The following is a 15709-nucleotide window of genomic DNA, read 5'->3' on the forward strand; positions in this document are numbered from 1 at the left end:
TGATACTAGCTGCGTGATACATTTTTCCACGAATCAATTTAATAGGGTACAAAAATGACATGCGATGCAGGCACGTGCCCCTTGCACATTCTCCTATGTATTTTATTACTTTTAATCGATACAACTCGAAGCCCGTAATACGCAACGTTACACTATGCAATATTTCTAAAGAGTTTAACTACGATTCAACGAAGTAGCTCTGCTATTATAAAATTAATAATACTTCCAAATGAAAATATTTCCATTATTCACGAATAAAATTAGGTCATTGGAAATATTGCCTAACGGGATAAAAACAGGGCATTCTTACTTTGGCACAAAATTAAATATATATTCAAATAGAAATGTTTCTATTACCAACGAACCGATTTTTATTTGATTAAAAAATACATTTTCAAATATCTTTCACTTGTATCGAGAGATATTTTCCTAAAAGATATAGCAGGCCAAGATATCGAATCGACGAACACGTGAATCTATAAGTTTTACATCTCCAGCATCATACTTTCGAAAATTTGTAACCCACCGAGCTGTTCCTTCGAAAGTGGGAAGGATTAAACGCGAAGGATATCGAAACACGATTCGCAGTCAGCTGCAGAATCAACGAAGGGATCGAAGTGAAAGTGACAATTAGCAAAGGTGAATTGTGCCAGCCTTTTATGATTCCATGGTGGGATCTGGCCACGTTTGAGTTACTCGCAGGAGGTCGAGTGGTGCAGTTCCCTTCCAGTCATTCTACCTCCAACACCATCATTTTTAATTTTACGTCTTTTTCTTATTAATTTAATCGTAGTAAGTGTCTTTCAATTTCCTTACTTTTTTCCTCAAATTATCAAGGAGAAAAGGGATACTTAAATACCTAGTGCTCCTTTTTTTCTTCTTTTTTTTTCCAAATTATATTGTCTAAATATTTTGTCAAATCTTATAATCTTAATATATCTGAAAACAATTTCAAAATAATAATTTCAATTCACAAATTCTTTCCAAGCAGCCGAAAACTTCATTACTATCCTCATTAATGCAAAAATCTAATACTGTCAGGAGCGCAAGAGGAGCGTCAAAGGACGAACATGAGCTTGATCAAGAGGAACGTGGCGTTTGGTACATTGATCGTGCTTTCTTCGGTGTTCGTCGCGTACAGTTTCCCTGACGGTGCACCGGTGGATACTTGCGTGAAGCCATCGAAAGCCAACGAACCTAATCATGGCCAAGCGAAGTCGCAATCCGTACAATCGAGTCCTTACGCTTTTACCGCCTCGTCGTCGCAATACGGTCCTGGATCTCAGATTACTGGTACGTTATCCGTCTATTAACGAATCGTTCTTTACGCTGTTGCACATTTATAGTCCCCATAAATGCGAAAACATGCGCACTCAACTAATTACCACGTAAATTGGAAAATAAGAAAAATAAGAAACAAGACTACAATTAAACAATTTTCCTCTCATTTGTAAAGAGAATTCAGTCGCAGTACGCATTGTTCTTCACAAAAGCCGATAAACTACTTTAAGATAAGAAGAAGAAAAATCGTTTCTTCAAAAAGGAAACGAGAGAATCTTATTTCCTTTGAAAGGGGTGAAAAGAGATAGTCGAACGTTTCGTCGCAAACAATTTCCTTTGTATTTTGTCGGAAAATTAGCGATACAGGGCGAGAACGATCGAATAGGAAAAGAATAACGGGACGAAGCCGATATAGGGAACAATCGATCCAATCAACGTGAATAACTCGAAACGCGTCTAAACGCTAACAATCGTGTATTCTGCGGCTCGGTCCGGTTCTGCATGTTCAATCATCGGAATAATAGCGTGAATCGTCTACGACTGAAAAATACGTTTCTATGTAGACTTCGTCGAACACCAGCGAAATTACGTGCCTAAAATCCCTCTTATTCAGCCAACTTGTCGTGTAACGAAACGTTAGATCAAACTCGCGTTCGAGTTTAACGTTTGCGCTAAACTTGCCCAACCTTCGTAGCTTATCACGATTAAATGACAGTTTCCTGAGTCATAAAACCGGTCTTCGAATTTCCGATCTCTGATGGAAATTTTGTAGGAAGAGAAATTTTTGTAGCCAGAGAAATTTTTAGCTACAAATTAGCAAAGTTTAATGTCTGCAAGACGAATATTGATAAAATCCTCGACGAATAACGGAGGATTTGTAGTGGAAGCAAACACTTTTGCGGTGCTTCATCGAAGATTTCCATCGACGATCAAAGGGAGACAAACAATTTGATAAGAATTTGTTATATCAATGAATATTAATCGTAAGAACTAAGATGTGGAGAAGCTCGGCGAAAGCTTGTTGGAATATTTTAACGACAATGGCTCTTCTATAACGATATAGACGAATCGAATAAATAAATTGAAGATCTAAAAAAGAAGCGAAGAAATTGTGTCGTTTGATCGAACTAATCTTTAGGGTAGATGGGTATAAAATTGGAATTTTTACTTTCTTGTTGTTCGTACTACTAGTAAAACACGTGTGATAACAACGTACAATTTTATCAAATAGAAAGTAAAATTTCTGAAAATGATTCATAAGAAAGTTTACAAGTTGACAAGAATTTTTTACTCTCGGATCGAGAGTCTTGTTAGCAGGTTGATTAATTTGCCAAGTAATTTTGTGCACGTACATAGAAACCGGAAGTAACATATTTTGCAACCATGCAGCTCGATAAGTAAGGAGCCAGGCTAAGGTTTGCAAGGTTCCCCAGCTGCAGCTTTCTCATTCGACTTAACACGCTTGCACGAAAAAAGTAATACGCACTAGCCTGACCTGACTTTGCCTAGTTAAATCTAAAGCACGCATTCTAGAATGCAAGCAACTTGCCTACGTGTCCTTCTATTCGCAGAACCTATGTAGAATGCGAGACCGACTTCCCTCACGTTTGAACAAAATACAATTATACGACGATTCTTCTCGTTTCTCGTTTTCCATTTATGGTTGAACGATCGAAGAGGAATTTTTACACGATTTACGATAATTTGTCGAGTAATTTCTGTTCTTTCAATACTTGGTGTTTACTTTGAATGTTTTAATTTACACGTTTTGAACGCACACTATGATACATCGTTTTATTTGTTACACAGCGACAGAGGAAAGATATCTCCGGTCTTCTGATAATCGAATTTGCTATTAATTACTTTTTATAAAATTGAATGTCACCTTAGTATTTATTTATCTTCATTTAGTTACCCTTCAATGGTATTTCAATTGTATAACTTTAAACTTTGTATAGCGTGTTTTAGCAGGTTGGTCGATCGTTACTTCTACTTCTTTGAAAATGAAATACGCTTTTGAGATACGTAGCTTCGATGATCTCTTTTTGTTATTCACTTTTTAATTCACTCTTGTTACACACTGTCTATTGTAAATTGAAATTAAGTTCGAAACCTCGCTCAGTACCGAACGACCAGCGTATCGTAGCAACTTCGTCTTTTTCTTTTTGGTCATCCTAATTGTGTTCTTTGTACAACGTCGCCTTTGTACACCGACTGACTCTAATACCGTGTATCGATCAAAAGCGAAAGAAGAAAAAAGTTGTGTGTGGACAGAATAGAAGATTACCGTGTCGATGGAAAGGGAGTGGCACGAACACTAATTTTGCCAATCAATATCGAAGTTATTTATCCGATTTAATATTATATAGTAAATACAGTTACCATAGGATATAGTTATTTATTATTCATCAAGCTTGATATTCACGTCTGTTCGTAACTTTGTGATTTTACCTTCGGCATGAAAATCACAAAATTTGACGAAAGATCGAACAATTATACAAAAGGTATGAAAATTTCGTTCGTTCGTTGTTCCAATAGAGTGCAAACATTATTTGGTTTTCGTTCGAAAGACTGTAACTTACTCGACGGCAAATAGTTTGAATTTATTCTAAATTCTGAAAATAAATAGTACATTTGTGTCGAAAAAGAGCACGATGTTAAAACGTTAAAAAGAAAAATATCAAATGTAAATATTACTCTTTTATTTATTATTGCTGATATTAAATTTATATTTTAAAAATGAATATTGCATTTCCTGTTGAGAAGCAGAGAAACGAGGTTTTCAGATTAAAATAAATATTAAATTTATCTAAATATTCAAGTTGTCTTTTAACGAACAATGTTTCATTTATATCAACATTTCTATGTTAGATTGAACGTCAGAAATCATTCCATCACAATTGATGAAACAGAGGGGAAGAGAACAAGGGAAGATAACGGGGTTCGACTAAGAATATAATTGAGGTATTGACCTTCTTTTTTTATCACAAGCAGAGATATTAAGGCGATTGACCTGCGACTAAACTGGTTCCTTTCGAATGTCTTGGAATATTCGAGAATGGGGAAGCCGGAATGAAATAGGGCGCAGTGAGGGAGGCGCAAACGGATAGTAGTCGAAACGAATCCCAAGGTCTACGTCCTGTTTACGTTCTCGGAGAAAATAAGCTTCCTGCTTCCTACTGCTGAGTTTCGTTCACGTTTTCCTTTTACTTCTTTAGCAATTTCCTGAAGTTGTTTTATAGTACCTATTCTCTCTTTATTTTCTTTTTTTTATCACCGAATCTTATCGATAAATTTAGTATAATATACGAATCACGGTTGAGATTGTGATTATTCCTCATCATTCTAATATTCATACTATGCACCTATTCTCTTATCTTCAAGAAACTTTTTCACACACTGTAAAAATGTTAAAATGTTTTTTTTTTGGGATTATTATATTATATTTTTATATTGTTTCTATTTCCCTTACCTTCTATTCGCTATGAATGGTAAGCTAGCAACGAACACAGTATCTTACAGGAAATAATCAATTTTTTCATTCTACAAGTAAAATTTATAAAACAGAATCTCCCCAATCTTGGGAAGAAGCATCTAAAAGATACCAGCGCGTTAAACTACAATTTTCATTACATCGCATTTTTTTAGTATAATAACACAGCATGCCCCGTACATTCATTTTGTCCACTTCACATATACATACAGTTGGTATTCTAAGCTTCTAAAAATTCCCGACAAATTTCAAGCTATCTACCAACGTATCCGCTTTATCGTCCAACAAATTCCTACGCAAGTTGTTAACAGATTTCCTTCGTAACGTCGAACCATTTATTCAAGCAGCAAAATAGAATGTTAAACTTTGCTGGTGTATCCAAATGGAGCCATAAATGTCAGACAAAGATTGATTAACAAAAAAATGTGCGGATTAATTGGTCCATCTACGAGAAATCACATTCTCCAATATCCCTTCTTATACTCGTCGATCGTTCTTTCTATGTTTACTTCCCTCCTTTGTGTTCCTCAGCAACCCAAACTCACGGACAATATCATCAAACTGTCCCTGGAGATTGAGTTCTCCAGTGAACCGAATGTTTTTCCAGTGACCATCAGCGGCTCGTCGTTCAAGGGATTCTTCCTGCAGGCACGTGACCCCGATACAGACAACTGGATCGGTTCCTGGGCGCAAACCGACAACACGAATACCCATCCCGAGTGCAGTGCCGTGACACACGCCGATCCTTACGTGAAACAGCACGCCACTCTTATCTGGAATGCGCCACCGAACGCCCGTGGACGCGTGTACTTCACGTGAGTGCCAATTTTCTTCGTTCGGGGAAGATAAACCGCACTAACGCGGTTTGTCTTGCAAATCGATCGCTTTGATAGAATTTTAGAGCCAGTCGCGGAGAGTCGCGTGGATGATCTTCGGAATTGCGGAGAATCGCATTGCGTATCGTTGTACCTCGGCAATATTCTCATACGTCGGATTAACAGTTGCAGGATGCTTTTACAGCAGAAGTTTTTGAAATCGAGTTGCGCGATATTTTAAACGAGGTGGAACCTTCTGAAACTAAGTCACTGTGTATTTTTACAGTGAAACTTTCTGTAGCCGAGCTTCGTAATATTTATTGCAGCGAAACTTTCTGATGGCCAGTTTCGGAAAGAGTCATCGCTGTTTTACGAGTCGTTTTGTACTTAATTTGTAAAATTGATTTGTTCTGGTAGGAAATTTCGTTAGGGTTACGTAAAGGAATTTATTTATCTAGCATTAATTTGTAACCTGTGAAATTTCGTTAATCGTGGAATTATTCGATTTTAGTCTAATTTCATAATAATTTCTGATAATCATTCTACGTTCGTTGATATATGAATAAGTCTCAATAATGCTTCATTCAAACGTCACGTACTCTATCATAGATTAACAGGAGAATCGACATAAATTTCCAATGCTGTCAAGCTTAATTTAGACACGTTTATTATAAACGACAAGCATGTGCAGAATATAATTTATGGTAATTGGTAGCACTTTGGTGAAGGGAAATATTTGTAAATTCTTCCCCGTGGAATGCAATCTACTCGCAAGATTGCGTCACTCTTATCGTAAGCGAAACGATATCATTTGTTGCGCTTAAAACGAGAACGGGTACAAGCCATTATAATGCAGTTACAAAATAGCATGATCATTTATTCACCGTACTATGACTTCTGAATATTTCTTGATCGCCGTATCGTTCCTTTAAAAACTGTTTCTCTTATCAAAGAAATATAGTGAAACTATTATCAATATCTTTATTGTTTTTATTTCCTGGATTTATATTAAAAAGAAAATTAAACTGTTACTTAGAATTAATATAAAAAATTTTTATATATATATATAAAATCTTTGGGTCCTTCTTCACTCACTGTAAACGAAAGATCGTCGAACGATAGAAATTAGTTGCAGTGGAGTTTTGGAAAGTATTGAAAAATAAATTGAAAAATAAATAATGGTGCCAAAAAGCTCACAATATCACAAAATTAGGAGGATAATGAAAGAGAAACTAAAATCGAAGTGGTGATTATCAGCCACACCCTCTAGGGATAATAATACCCTGTGCTGTACTTAGTTTTTGATGTCTGTCAAAGAGTTCATCTTTGCAGTCCTCAAATTAGATGTAATTGTTCGCAAAGTCTTCGTTTCTGCGAAACGCGTTTCACCAAAGCATTAGCAAATGTCAGACTATTAATTGGGCTTAACCGTATCTTCGTTCTTAATGAATAGTATCAGTTTTACTAGATCACAGACTTTCTAATAAATTTATTTATCCAAGTTATTTACAAAGTTAATTTATCCAATTCCCGAATAAAATATTTATGTGTAAAATAATTAAGAAACATCGAAGGAGATCATTTTTATCGTTAGTCTCTAATTATCGTTTAATATTTCAAATTTAAAAATTGAGCTTACGCGTGTCTGTAAAATAGCTCACAGAAAAATGTTAGTACTCTTCATTGCTTATGTGAATTTTACAAAAATTCTACTTCACGTAATAAGAAAAATATAGAAATTTAATTTCGTCACGTACACGTACGTTGCAGTTATTTTTTAATATTCCAAAGTTTCGTTTAATTGAGTTTGTGCGAATCATTCATAGAACACTGGCATTTTAACAATCTCCATACATTGCGCGTTCCTTCCGTTAAATATTTTTAATATAAAGATTTCATTTCATTAAACATAGTTAGAAAGACGTAAAAAAAAGTAATATGCCTCACGAAGGCCATGTTGCCTTAAAATTTCTAATTATTTTTTAGAATCGTTTATTTTGTATTATTTCAACTTTGACGTTCCTCCTTTTCAACTCATCTGCATTTCGGTGATTGGTAAATCCCGATAGCAACTGGTGCAAATTAAGCCATTCCATGTGAATATTTAATACAGAAAGCACCACGGGATTCTTAGCTTCAAAAGAAATTTCTTTTGCTTCGCAAATAATTAATCTACTGTGACAATAATTTACGACCAATGTCCCCATTAGTTACCAGGGGAACACGTTGGTAGGAAGCGTTAAACTTCCAAGCTAGGCTAATTAATTAATTTTAGCCACGGGTTTTTACCCGTTGGGACTTGAACAATCTACTCGCGGTTTCCTGTGGTCCAAATAGAAAAACTTCCATTTTTCTTCAGTTTCCTACGTAAGTCGTGCACTCAAAGTCATAAAGAAACATTCATTTTCTCAACATGCAAAAGAATCGCGTTGGATAAAGTTGAAGGGAAAGAATTAGTTAATTTGATTTTAATTCATCGAGAGAATTACGTTCTGTTAAATTGCAATTATATTTCTGTGAAAAAGTACATTATCTAAATAGTAATAATTTATCTCTCGAAGCAAATTATATTTAGTCGTTTCTTTTCTTTTGATTCATCGGGAAAATTAAATTTATCGAACTGAAATTAAAGAAAAAGACCCAACTCTAATCTCGATTCTTTAAAGCGTTATCGTGTTAATTAGTAAAACAAAGTTATATTCGTCAAATTGCGGTGTATCTATTTCCTTTTTCCAATTCACCGGGAAAGTGAACATTTTAAATGTTTGTTTATTATTATTTACTAAATCACAACCCTTTCGTCGTACACATTAGCCGAATTAAAAGGGAAATTTCCATAATTCTATATTTCCAATTTCCTAAATTGCAATTACTCTTTGCAATGTCGAGCTTCTATCGAAAATCTCTTCACCAAATTGCGATGCTCTTGTGCATCACATTCTGAAATTGAATTAATCCAATTAAAATGTAAAATGAAAAAATTTCTGCCATCGATTATCCTGGGAAACAAATTCCAATATTTCATACGAGGATCTCCATTAATTTCGTATTTGCAATTTCCTAACTTGTAATTCCTTTCTATTCGATTTTGACAAATTCACGTTCACCGAACTGTAATGATCTCGTTATTCGCCTTCACGTTATATCGTATTGCGAAATTATATCACTGAAATCGAAATCGAAAATGTGGCCTTCATTGGGTACTAATTATCTTGGAAAATAGAGTTCACTAAGTTACGACGTGGATGAAGGATTTCCATTCGACAGGGGATAACGTAATAAGATTAATTGTATGCTGCTGGTCAGTGGAAATAATCGTTTCCGCCGCGCGATTGCTCGCGAATACGCGTGTACACGGCAGGTTTGCTAATAAACCATCGAATTTCCAGGGAATATTACAGGTCAGAAGGTTCGCATGCCGGGCTGAAAGGTAACGGATGAATCGTTCTAGCTCGTTGCGGTCCCTCGTTCGAAATACCACGTTGAATCGTTTTACAGTATAGAAACTTCTACTTTTTTCTTTTTACCTTTCCTTTACCTTTTTCATACGAGCATGGGAGAACCCGACTCGTAAGTGGTGTAGTTTTAAATTTGTTCTTCACCCTCGTGTATCCCAGCAGTATACGGGTTTTGAAAAGAAAAAAAAAAAAAAAGAAGAAAAGAGGGAAAGGACGCGTTTGTTCAGTGAAGTTTAAAACGTCAACTTCGAGCGTTTTCTTTTGTTCGATCAATATTTTACTTGTTACGCTTGTAGCGTTAATGCGATGATTCCGTTGCATACGGTTAGTTTATTCAATGTTATCGATGTTATTAAGAAAAGAATTCTGTATTTCTATTATTTTATTTATATTTTATTATATTCTGTATTTTTATTATTTTTAATATATAGATGTTTTAATTTCAATTATTATTTTACGTTGATATATTATCTAAACACAAAAGACAGCTTCTTTAATCATTACTCCGCACATCGGTAAATATCACTTATTTTCTTAATTTTCTGCCGCAAAACGCTATTGATATTAATATTAACGATTTTGTTGTTGCCCTTTGCATCTGTATTCATTATTTCATAGGAACAGTTTTGTTGTTGGATTAATACCGTTCTTAGGTTCTGAACCATAGGAGTAGCTGACGCGTGGCTGATCATTAAAGACCCAATCTCCTTAATAGTATCTGTGGTACACATATTTCGGAGGCAATAAAAGAGAATGTATTTCCATTGATCTTTTTATTGTTATACAGCTCAGTGGTTAAAAAATCGTAAAGATATATATATAGAATGTAAAGATACTTTAAGAGATATGATAAATTTATGAAGTTTTTTAAAAAGATCAATAGTATATAGCTAATCTTGTGGCAATCAATATTTCTAAAAATATAAAAGAGTATAATTAGATTGGTGTGAAATGAAGACGGATTTAATCATAAAAAGAAGTTTGTGATAATACAAAATTGATCGACAGCGTATCAAAAAAAAAAAAAAGAAAAAATTTGCTTCGCTACTCTGTAAAGGACAAAACACATGACTTATGGTATTTCTCCTCTAGCTTGCGTGTTTTAAGTATAGTATTAACAATAAAATACGATTGGATCGCGGCATTGATTTTGCATTTTATTAGCTATCGTTATACTTACGATTCTCTGAATTATATCGCAAACGAAATGATACACGACACGATATTTTACATATCAAACGTGGATGCTATAAACTTGCCAAAGAATGCCGAGATATTTCAATCTAAAAGAATCTAAGACGTTAACCTTCGAACATTTACTTTAAGTTAGGGTATTTAATCTGAAATTTGTGATTTTTCTGATTACAGAGGCACCATTCTGAAGGAATACGCGACTTACTGGTCCAATCTGGTAGCCACAACGAAGAATTGAAGATCTCTATTAATTTCTAAGTCCAAAAGTACTCTACTCTGGAACTAATAATCGTATTCGATTCTTCGAAAGATCTTGCTTTTGCGTTGAAAGCATAGTGATTCATAAATGAACAGAGGGAAGTGGTGACATCGGAACGCCCGAGAACATCGTAAAATACGAAGAAACGTGTATTTTGTGCTATCTTGTATATTGTATATTGATCTATTTTATTGTAAGAGAGAAAGAACGATTTTAAATATAAAATCACAAAAATTTACGATTTTCTATATCCTAGCTATTGTTTTATAAGCAGAAACTAAGATATTAACTGTCAAATAATAAAAACTTTTTATATTGCTTATATATATATATTGACCTATCTTGTAATAAGAAAAAACGTTAAATACAAAATCATAAAAATGTACACGATCTTGTATATTGATCTATATTTCTTCTAAGAAGAAATAGTTTCTAATATAAAATCGTAAGAGTTTACACATTTATGTCTTTCTTCGCCTCGTAGAAGAAGTTGAACTTTCGTTGTTCATGAAATATTGATGATGTTGTTCCAGTCGGTTCTTTTTCTGTTAGTCTGTGGAAGCTACTTTCTATTTTCATTCGCAACCGGTCGCTAAGGTGCTCGATCTGTCAGAGGCAGTTGCGTAATATTCGATTGACTAAGTATACATCGTTTGTACGAGCGTACATATTTGTACAACGTACAGCGTTAAATTGTAAAGTCTTGAAAATATAAAATTGATCGACAAAAGATATAAAATTGACAGACGAAAGATATAAAATATCGCGTTTTTCTTCTGATGATCATCATATAAACTACCGAGTGTAGAGAATTTAAAGCTTTACCATGTCAAGGTACTATATATATTCAAATTACCTACTTTAATGGCTAGAATATTCGATTATGGCTCATAATGCAACAAATACACAAAATATAATAAATCCATTAACACGATGGAAAATTCTTTTTACATGCGTCAATTTCATTTTTTACGTAGTCAAATTAAATTTATAGTCAAAATAATCAAAAGTATAATAAATTTACTAATATAACGAGCAAAGGATTAATTTCCATTTTATGTAATTTCAGTAATTTCGCATTAAATTTATAATCGAATATGTCTGTTAACAGCCTTGTTCATTACGCGAACGAAGTCTTTGGACTTTTCACGGTAATAAAACGCCGATTCTACGTTACTTTAATAAATGACGGTGTAATAAAAACGTCACGCACTTCTGTACGATCTTTCATTGTTAAGAATGTGGCACAAGGTTCATCGAAACTACGATCTTCCTCTAACGATCGAGTAAAATTGATTACCAGTAACGAGAAGGAAGACCATTAGAATTCCACGAAACATTACCTCGGCAATAACTCGCTCGTCAGACAAAGAAATCTCCCAGCTTTTCACATCCACCGAGTATCTTCAACCTACCCTAACAAATGATCGCATCGTGCGAAGAATTTCAGCCTTCGGGGACATGATTCGTAACAGATTCATTTTTCCAAGACTTCAAACCAAACTTACGCAACGTTCGCTCCCAATGGATTCGCCTAACATCTGTTTCGACATCCTATCTCTTTCAACATCCAGCAAACCAAGATTTACTTATTCACGAGGCTACGGTTAGAAGTTGAACTGAAACTTTAATTAACGTTAAACAAGGAAACGCTCTGCGTCTTCGAATAAGCAAGCAACTATATTCGTTTATAGTTTCGAAAATTGACATACATTTAAACAGATTTAGAGAAAGAACGCGTTAAGAATCGGATATAATATTTATTTTTTCTAGGTATAGAAGAGGAGAGATTTTGGAGAAGTTCGCGATTAATGATTGTTTTATCGCGTGAAAAACGACGGTTCAGTTGGCAAAGTTTTCAAACTCACGAGCACGAAACAGATTTTGCGATCCTTTCTCGCAAAACTATCGCATCTAAATTCACCGATCGGCTTTTCTGACGTTGATTCCAATTCGAAGCTACTTAGAATGGCGAAGTGTATCGGCGAGATCTGTTTGGAAGTTATCGAACCTCCCTTACGCGGACGACCCACTTTTACCGATCGACTAACTTACGTAACGTGTCTCGCGATACTTTTGCTCGCATTACGACGTGCTGAGTTCCATTAACGGCAATCCGGCGAAAGAAACGGTAAAACCCTCTTTGGGAACGTGTGGTAACCATCTCGTCGTCGTGTCGGCTCACGTGTCTCCGCGTGAAACCGGTAATCGTTGCTCCTTAAACAGCGGAACGAGAATTCCCTTCCGATAGATTGCACGAAAGAAGCAATCGCCTTCTACGTTCCTGATAGCTCGACGACTCGTGCGATTTTTTTCTTGGAAGGAGTCTCGGAACTTTTCCAAAAGATGCTAGTTCATCGTATTAACTGCTTCGATCGATAATCCTTACGAGCTTCTAAGATTTTACAAAATTTATTAATTAATTTTACAAAATGTTGCGTTGGAAATGATTTTAGATTTTCGTATCTAGAATCCTTGGAAATATTAGATTGTTCTAAAAGTCTCTTTCGGTTTATCAGCTAATAATAGAACTTATTACATTATATTATAAAATACACAGCATTTTTTGTTTTAATGCGAGCAAAACGTATCCTATGGCAGCTAGAGGATGTGACTGAAGATAAAGACGAACACATTTGACAGACTAGGTTTCATATTTGTATAAACATTGTATAAACAAATGAAGCAGCTGCGTGCAGATAGCGAAAGACACTTTTGGGTCAACCTGATATTACGTCGAACAATTTTAGATTTTTCTAGGTGATAAATTTTTATTCGGTATAAAGTGAAAATTGCATATAGTGAGAAATTTTTAATTTTTATGTCTAATAAATTTGTACGTACTGTGACCGAAAACTCTGCGAAACTACATATCAACGTCGACCACGGAACAGATTTTACGACCACTTTTCGCAAATCTGTCGCATCTAAATTCACCAACGTCGATTCCAAGAAGCTATAGAATCTCGAAGAATAGTAAAATAGATCTTATCCGATTGGAAAATAAAATTAAACATTGATATAACGCAACTGTAACAAATCAGCGAATTGTATTGTAAAATTTTAGATTCAACGTTCCGTATACCTAAAAGAATCTATGAATTCTGTCGCTATTTCATACTATGCGTGTTATAAACTAATTTAAGGACCTACTTAATGGCCGTGTATTAGATTAAGATCAGAGTGTTAATTACCTCGACTGTACACTACCCGAGTTTTCTCAATTTCTGCTTCTGACAGAAGTAGACCAGTTTACGCGTTTGATTGCCATAAAAATCGGGACGACGTCGCTCGATGTAATATACCCAAGGGCTTTATGGCATAACTCTTCGTGAATATATCGATAGAAACGTTCGTCGACAACGACAGCTGACAAGTTTTAATCGCTTTATTCTAGAATTTTTTTCTTTCACATTGAACAGTGCTCGATATGATAATACAAATTGATAGTTGTCGGGAAAATAAGAGAATAGCAAAGGTAGAACGCCAGGAAAAATCTAAACGTTCAAATGAAGCTTTATATGGAAGATCGGATAAACGAGTGTAAAAATATCGATTTTGAACGAATACGCGTATTGGAATAGTCCCTTAAAATACTGACGAAGATTCGGACAACGAAGAATACATGACACGAATGCGTGGCATCTGAACGTGTGAAGAATTGAAATCCGCAGACAATAGAGCGTGGATCTGTTTCGCACGGTATTTCAGTAGTTAAACTTTAAACGTGAAGCGTAAGGTTGAACTGGTATTTTGTTTCAGGTGGCCCAAAATATGGAATCTTAGATTTTTGCGGTATTATTGCACAAAACTACTCTTATTGATCGCACGATGAAACATTTGATAAATATTTCCATAAAAAAGAAGGTTAAGCTATATGTTTAATATCCTTGCTATCCTCTGATATCTTATTTTTATAAAAAATCGAGAATTTACGGTTATTCTACTTCTCCTTAAGTGACGAATCCGATAAAAATAAAGAGTTCGATAGGTCACCAGAGTTGGGTATTACGAAGAGATAAGAGGCAAAATGTTTTATTTGTATAAACATATGGTAAAACATTTTGCAATGTCATTCGTCATATTCGTATTCCATACTTCCAATTATCATGCTGCATGATCGAAGCGTTAATCTGTTCGACGAATTCCACGAACTATCCAAAATTTGATACTCTTCGCAACATTCGATAACAGCCATGTTTCAGCGAATCCTACTAACCCTCCGAAACTTTAGGTCTTTACCTTTCAATTCTCTATAACGCCGCTTTATATAGCCTAAACGAATTTCCCATTTTCCCTGTCCTAATTTTCTACAATCATCGATGCGAAACAACCTGACCCGTTCACGATCCATATTTACAATGTACGCTCGCGTATCTCGGTCTGCTGCTAATCCGTAACCAGGTCGTTAAGATGACGACGCGTTTCCGCAGCGTATGTAACGAAACGCAACTCCCTTTCACCCTCTGTTACGGCTGTTCGTGAAGCAGCACGTCGACGATGTGTACCTTGCTTAGAATCATACATATTTACGTTGCGCCACGGAGGAACAGATCGACCCTCGAGTCTCTCTGGCTGTTTCACGAGGAATGACTCAGGGGCTCTGCGCCCCTGCGACGATTCCACGGCTGCGATCGGGGCTGCGACGAGGCGGGGGTGCGAGTAACGTGCTGGTTCTCGCATGCATTGCGCAGGACGTCGGCGCCCTAGCGTCGCGATCACCCTCCGACTCGATTCGGTCGTTGTTTGCTGCCTCCATATCGCTCTTGGCCGCGTGGCGAAGACGATCGTGTATCTCTTATTTCGTTTTATTCAACGACTCGTGAATTCTTCTCCATTTTCATGAAAATCTTGGCGAGAACCGGGGGCATTACTCAAGCAATATAATCAAGAAAGTATCTGTTTTCGAATCGATGGATCGATCGTACAGTAAAATATATATCACGTATACATGAGAGAGGCAGAAAAGGAGGAAGAAGTCGGAGACTGAATAAAGAAGCAGTGTGCCATTCTGTTCCCATGAACCTGTCGTTCAAGCAGTGAGGGGAAGTTCTGGTGGTGGTGGTGGTGGTTGCGGTAAAACGTGTCTACGAACCTTCCTCTCCTTCTTCGCTCCCTCCACGAGCCGGTACAACAAGACGTTGACGACCAGGGTGAATAAAAGAGCCGTCTATATACCGCCCTAAGTTCATTCTCGTTCAACATCTGG

General features: G+C 35.8%; 3 protein-coding genes across 7 annotated transcripts in view; all 3 read left to right on the plus strand.

Annotated features, from left to right (window-relative positions):
• The first annotated feature begins 610 nt into the window (after window positions 1-610).
• Window positions 611-10885, plus strand: LOC139989824 (putative defense protein 3). Its single transcript, XM_072008460.1, has 4 exons — window positions 611-792; window positions 1042-1293; window positions 5382-5589; window positions 10416-10885. The coding sequence occupies exons 2-4, from the start codon at window positions 1071-1073 to the stop codon at window positions 10477-10479; spliced, it is 495 nt and encodes a 164-aa protein (XP_071864561.1). The 5' UTR covers window positions 611-792; window positions 1042-1070; the 3' UTR covers window positions 10480-10885.
• A 1442-nt stretch (window positions 10886-12327) lies between these two features.
• The window catches only part of LOC139989657 (short-chain-enoyl-CoA hydratase), an 80096-nt gene continuing 76714 nt past the window's right edge, over window positions 12328-15709 (plus strand). Inside the window, exon 1 of the mRNA XM_072008151.1 lies at window positions 12328-12340. The gene's annotated coding sequence lies outside the window, so the exon portion shown is untranslated. The remainder of the gene's footprint in view (window positions 12341-15709) is intronic.
• Jus (EB domain-containing julius seizure protein) overlaps window positions 15230-15709 on the plus strand; it is a 41910-nt gene continuing 41430 nt past the window's right edge. For 2 of the 5 annotated variants that reach the window (XR_011800371.1, XM_072008149.1), the window contains exon 1: window positions 15236-15653. The gene's annotated coding sequence lies outside the window, so the exon portion shown is untranslated. Of the gene's footprint in view, window positions 15654-15709 lie in introns of all 5 variants that reach the window. The other 3 variants (XM_072008146.1, XM_072008148.1, XR_011800372.1) reach the window with 3 other exon arrangements.

The sequence above is a fragment of the Bombus fervidus genome, chromosome 8, assembly GCF_041682495.2.
Source record: "Bombus fervidus isolate BK054 chromosome 8, iyBomFerv1, whole genome shotgun sequence".
Classification (NCBI taxonomy): domain Eukaryota; kingdom Metazoa; phylum Arthropoda; class Insecta; order Hymenoptera; family Apidae; genus Bombus; species Bombus fervidus.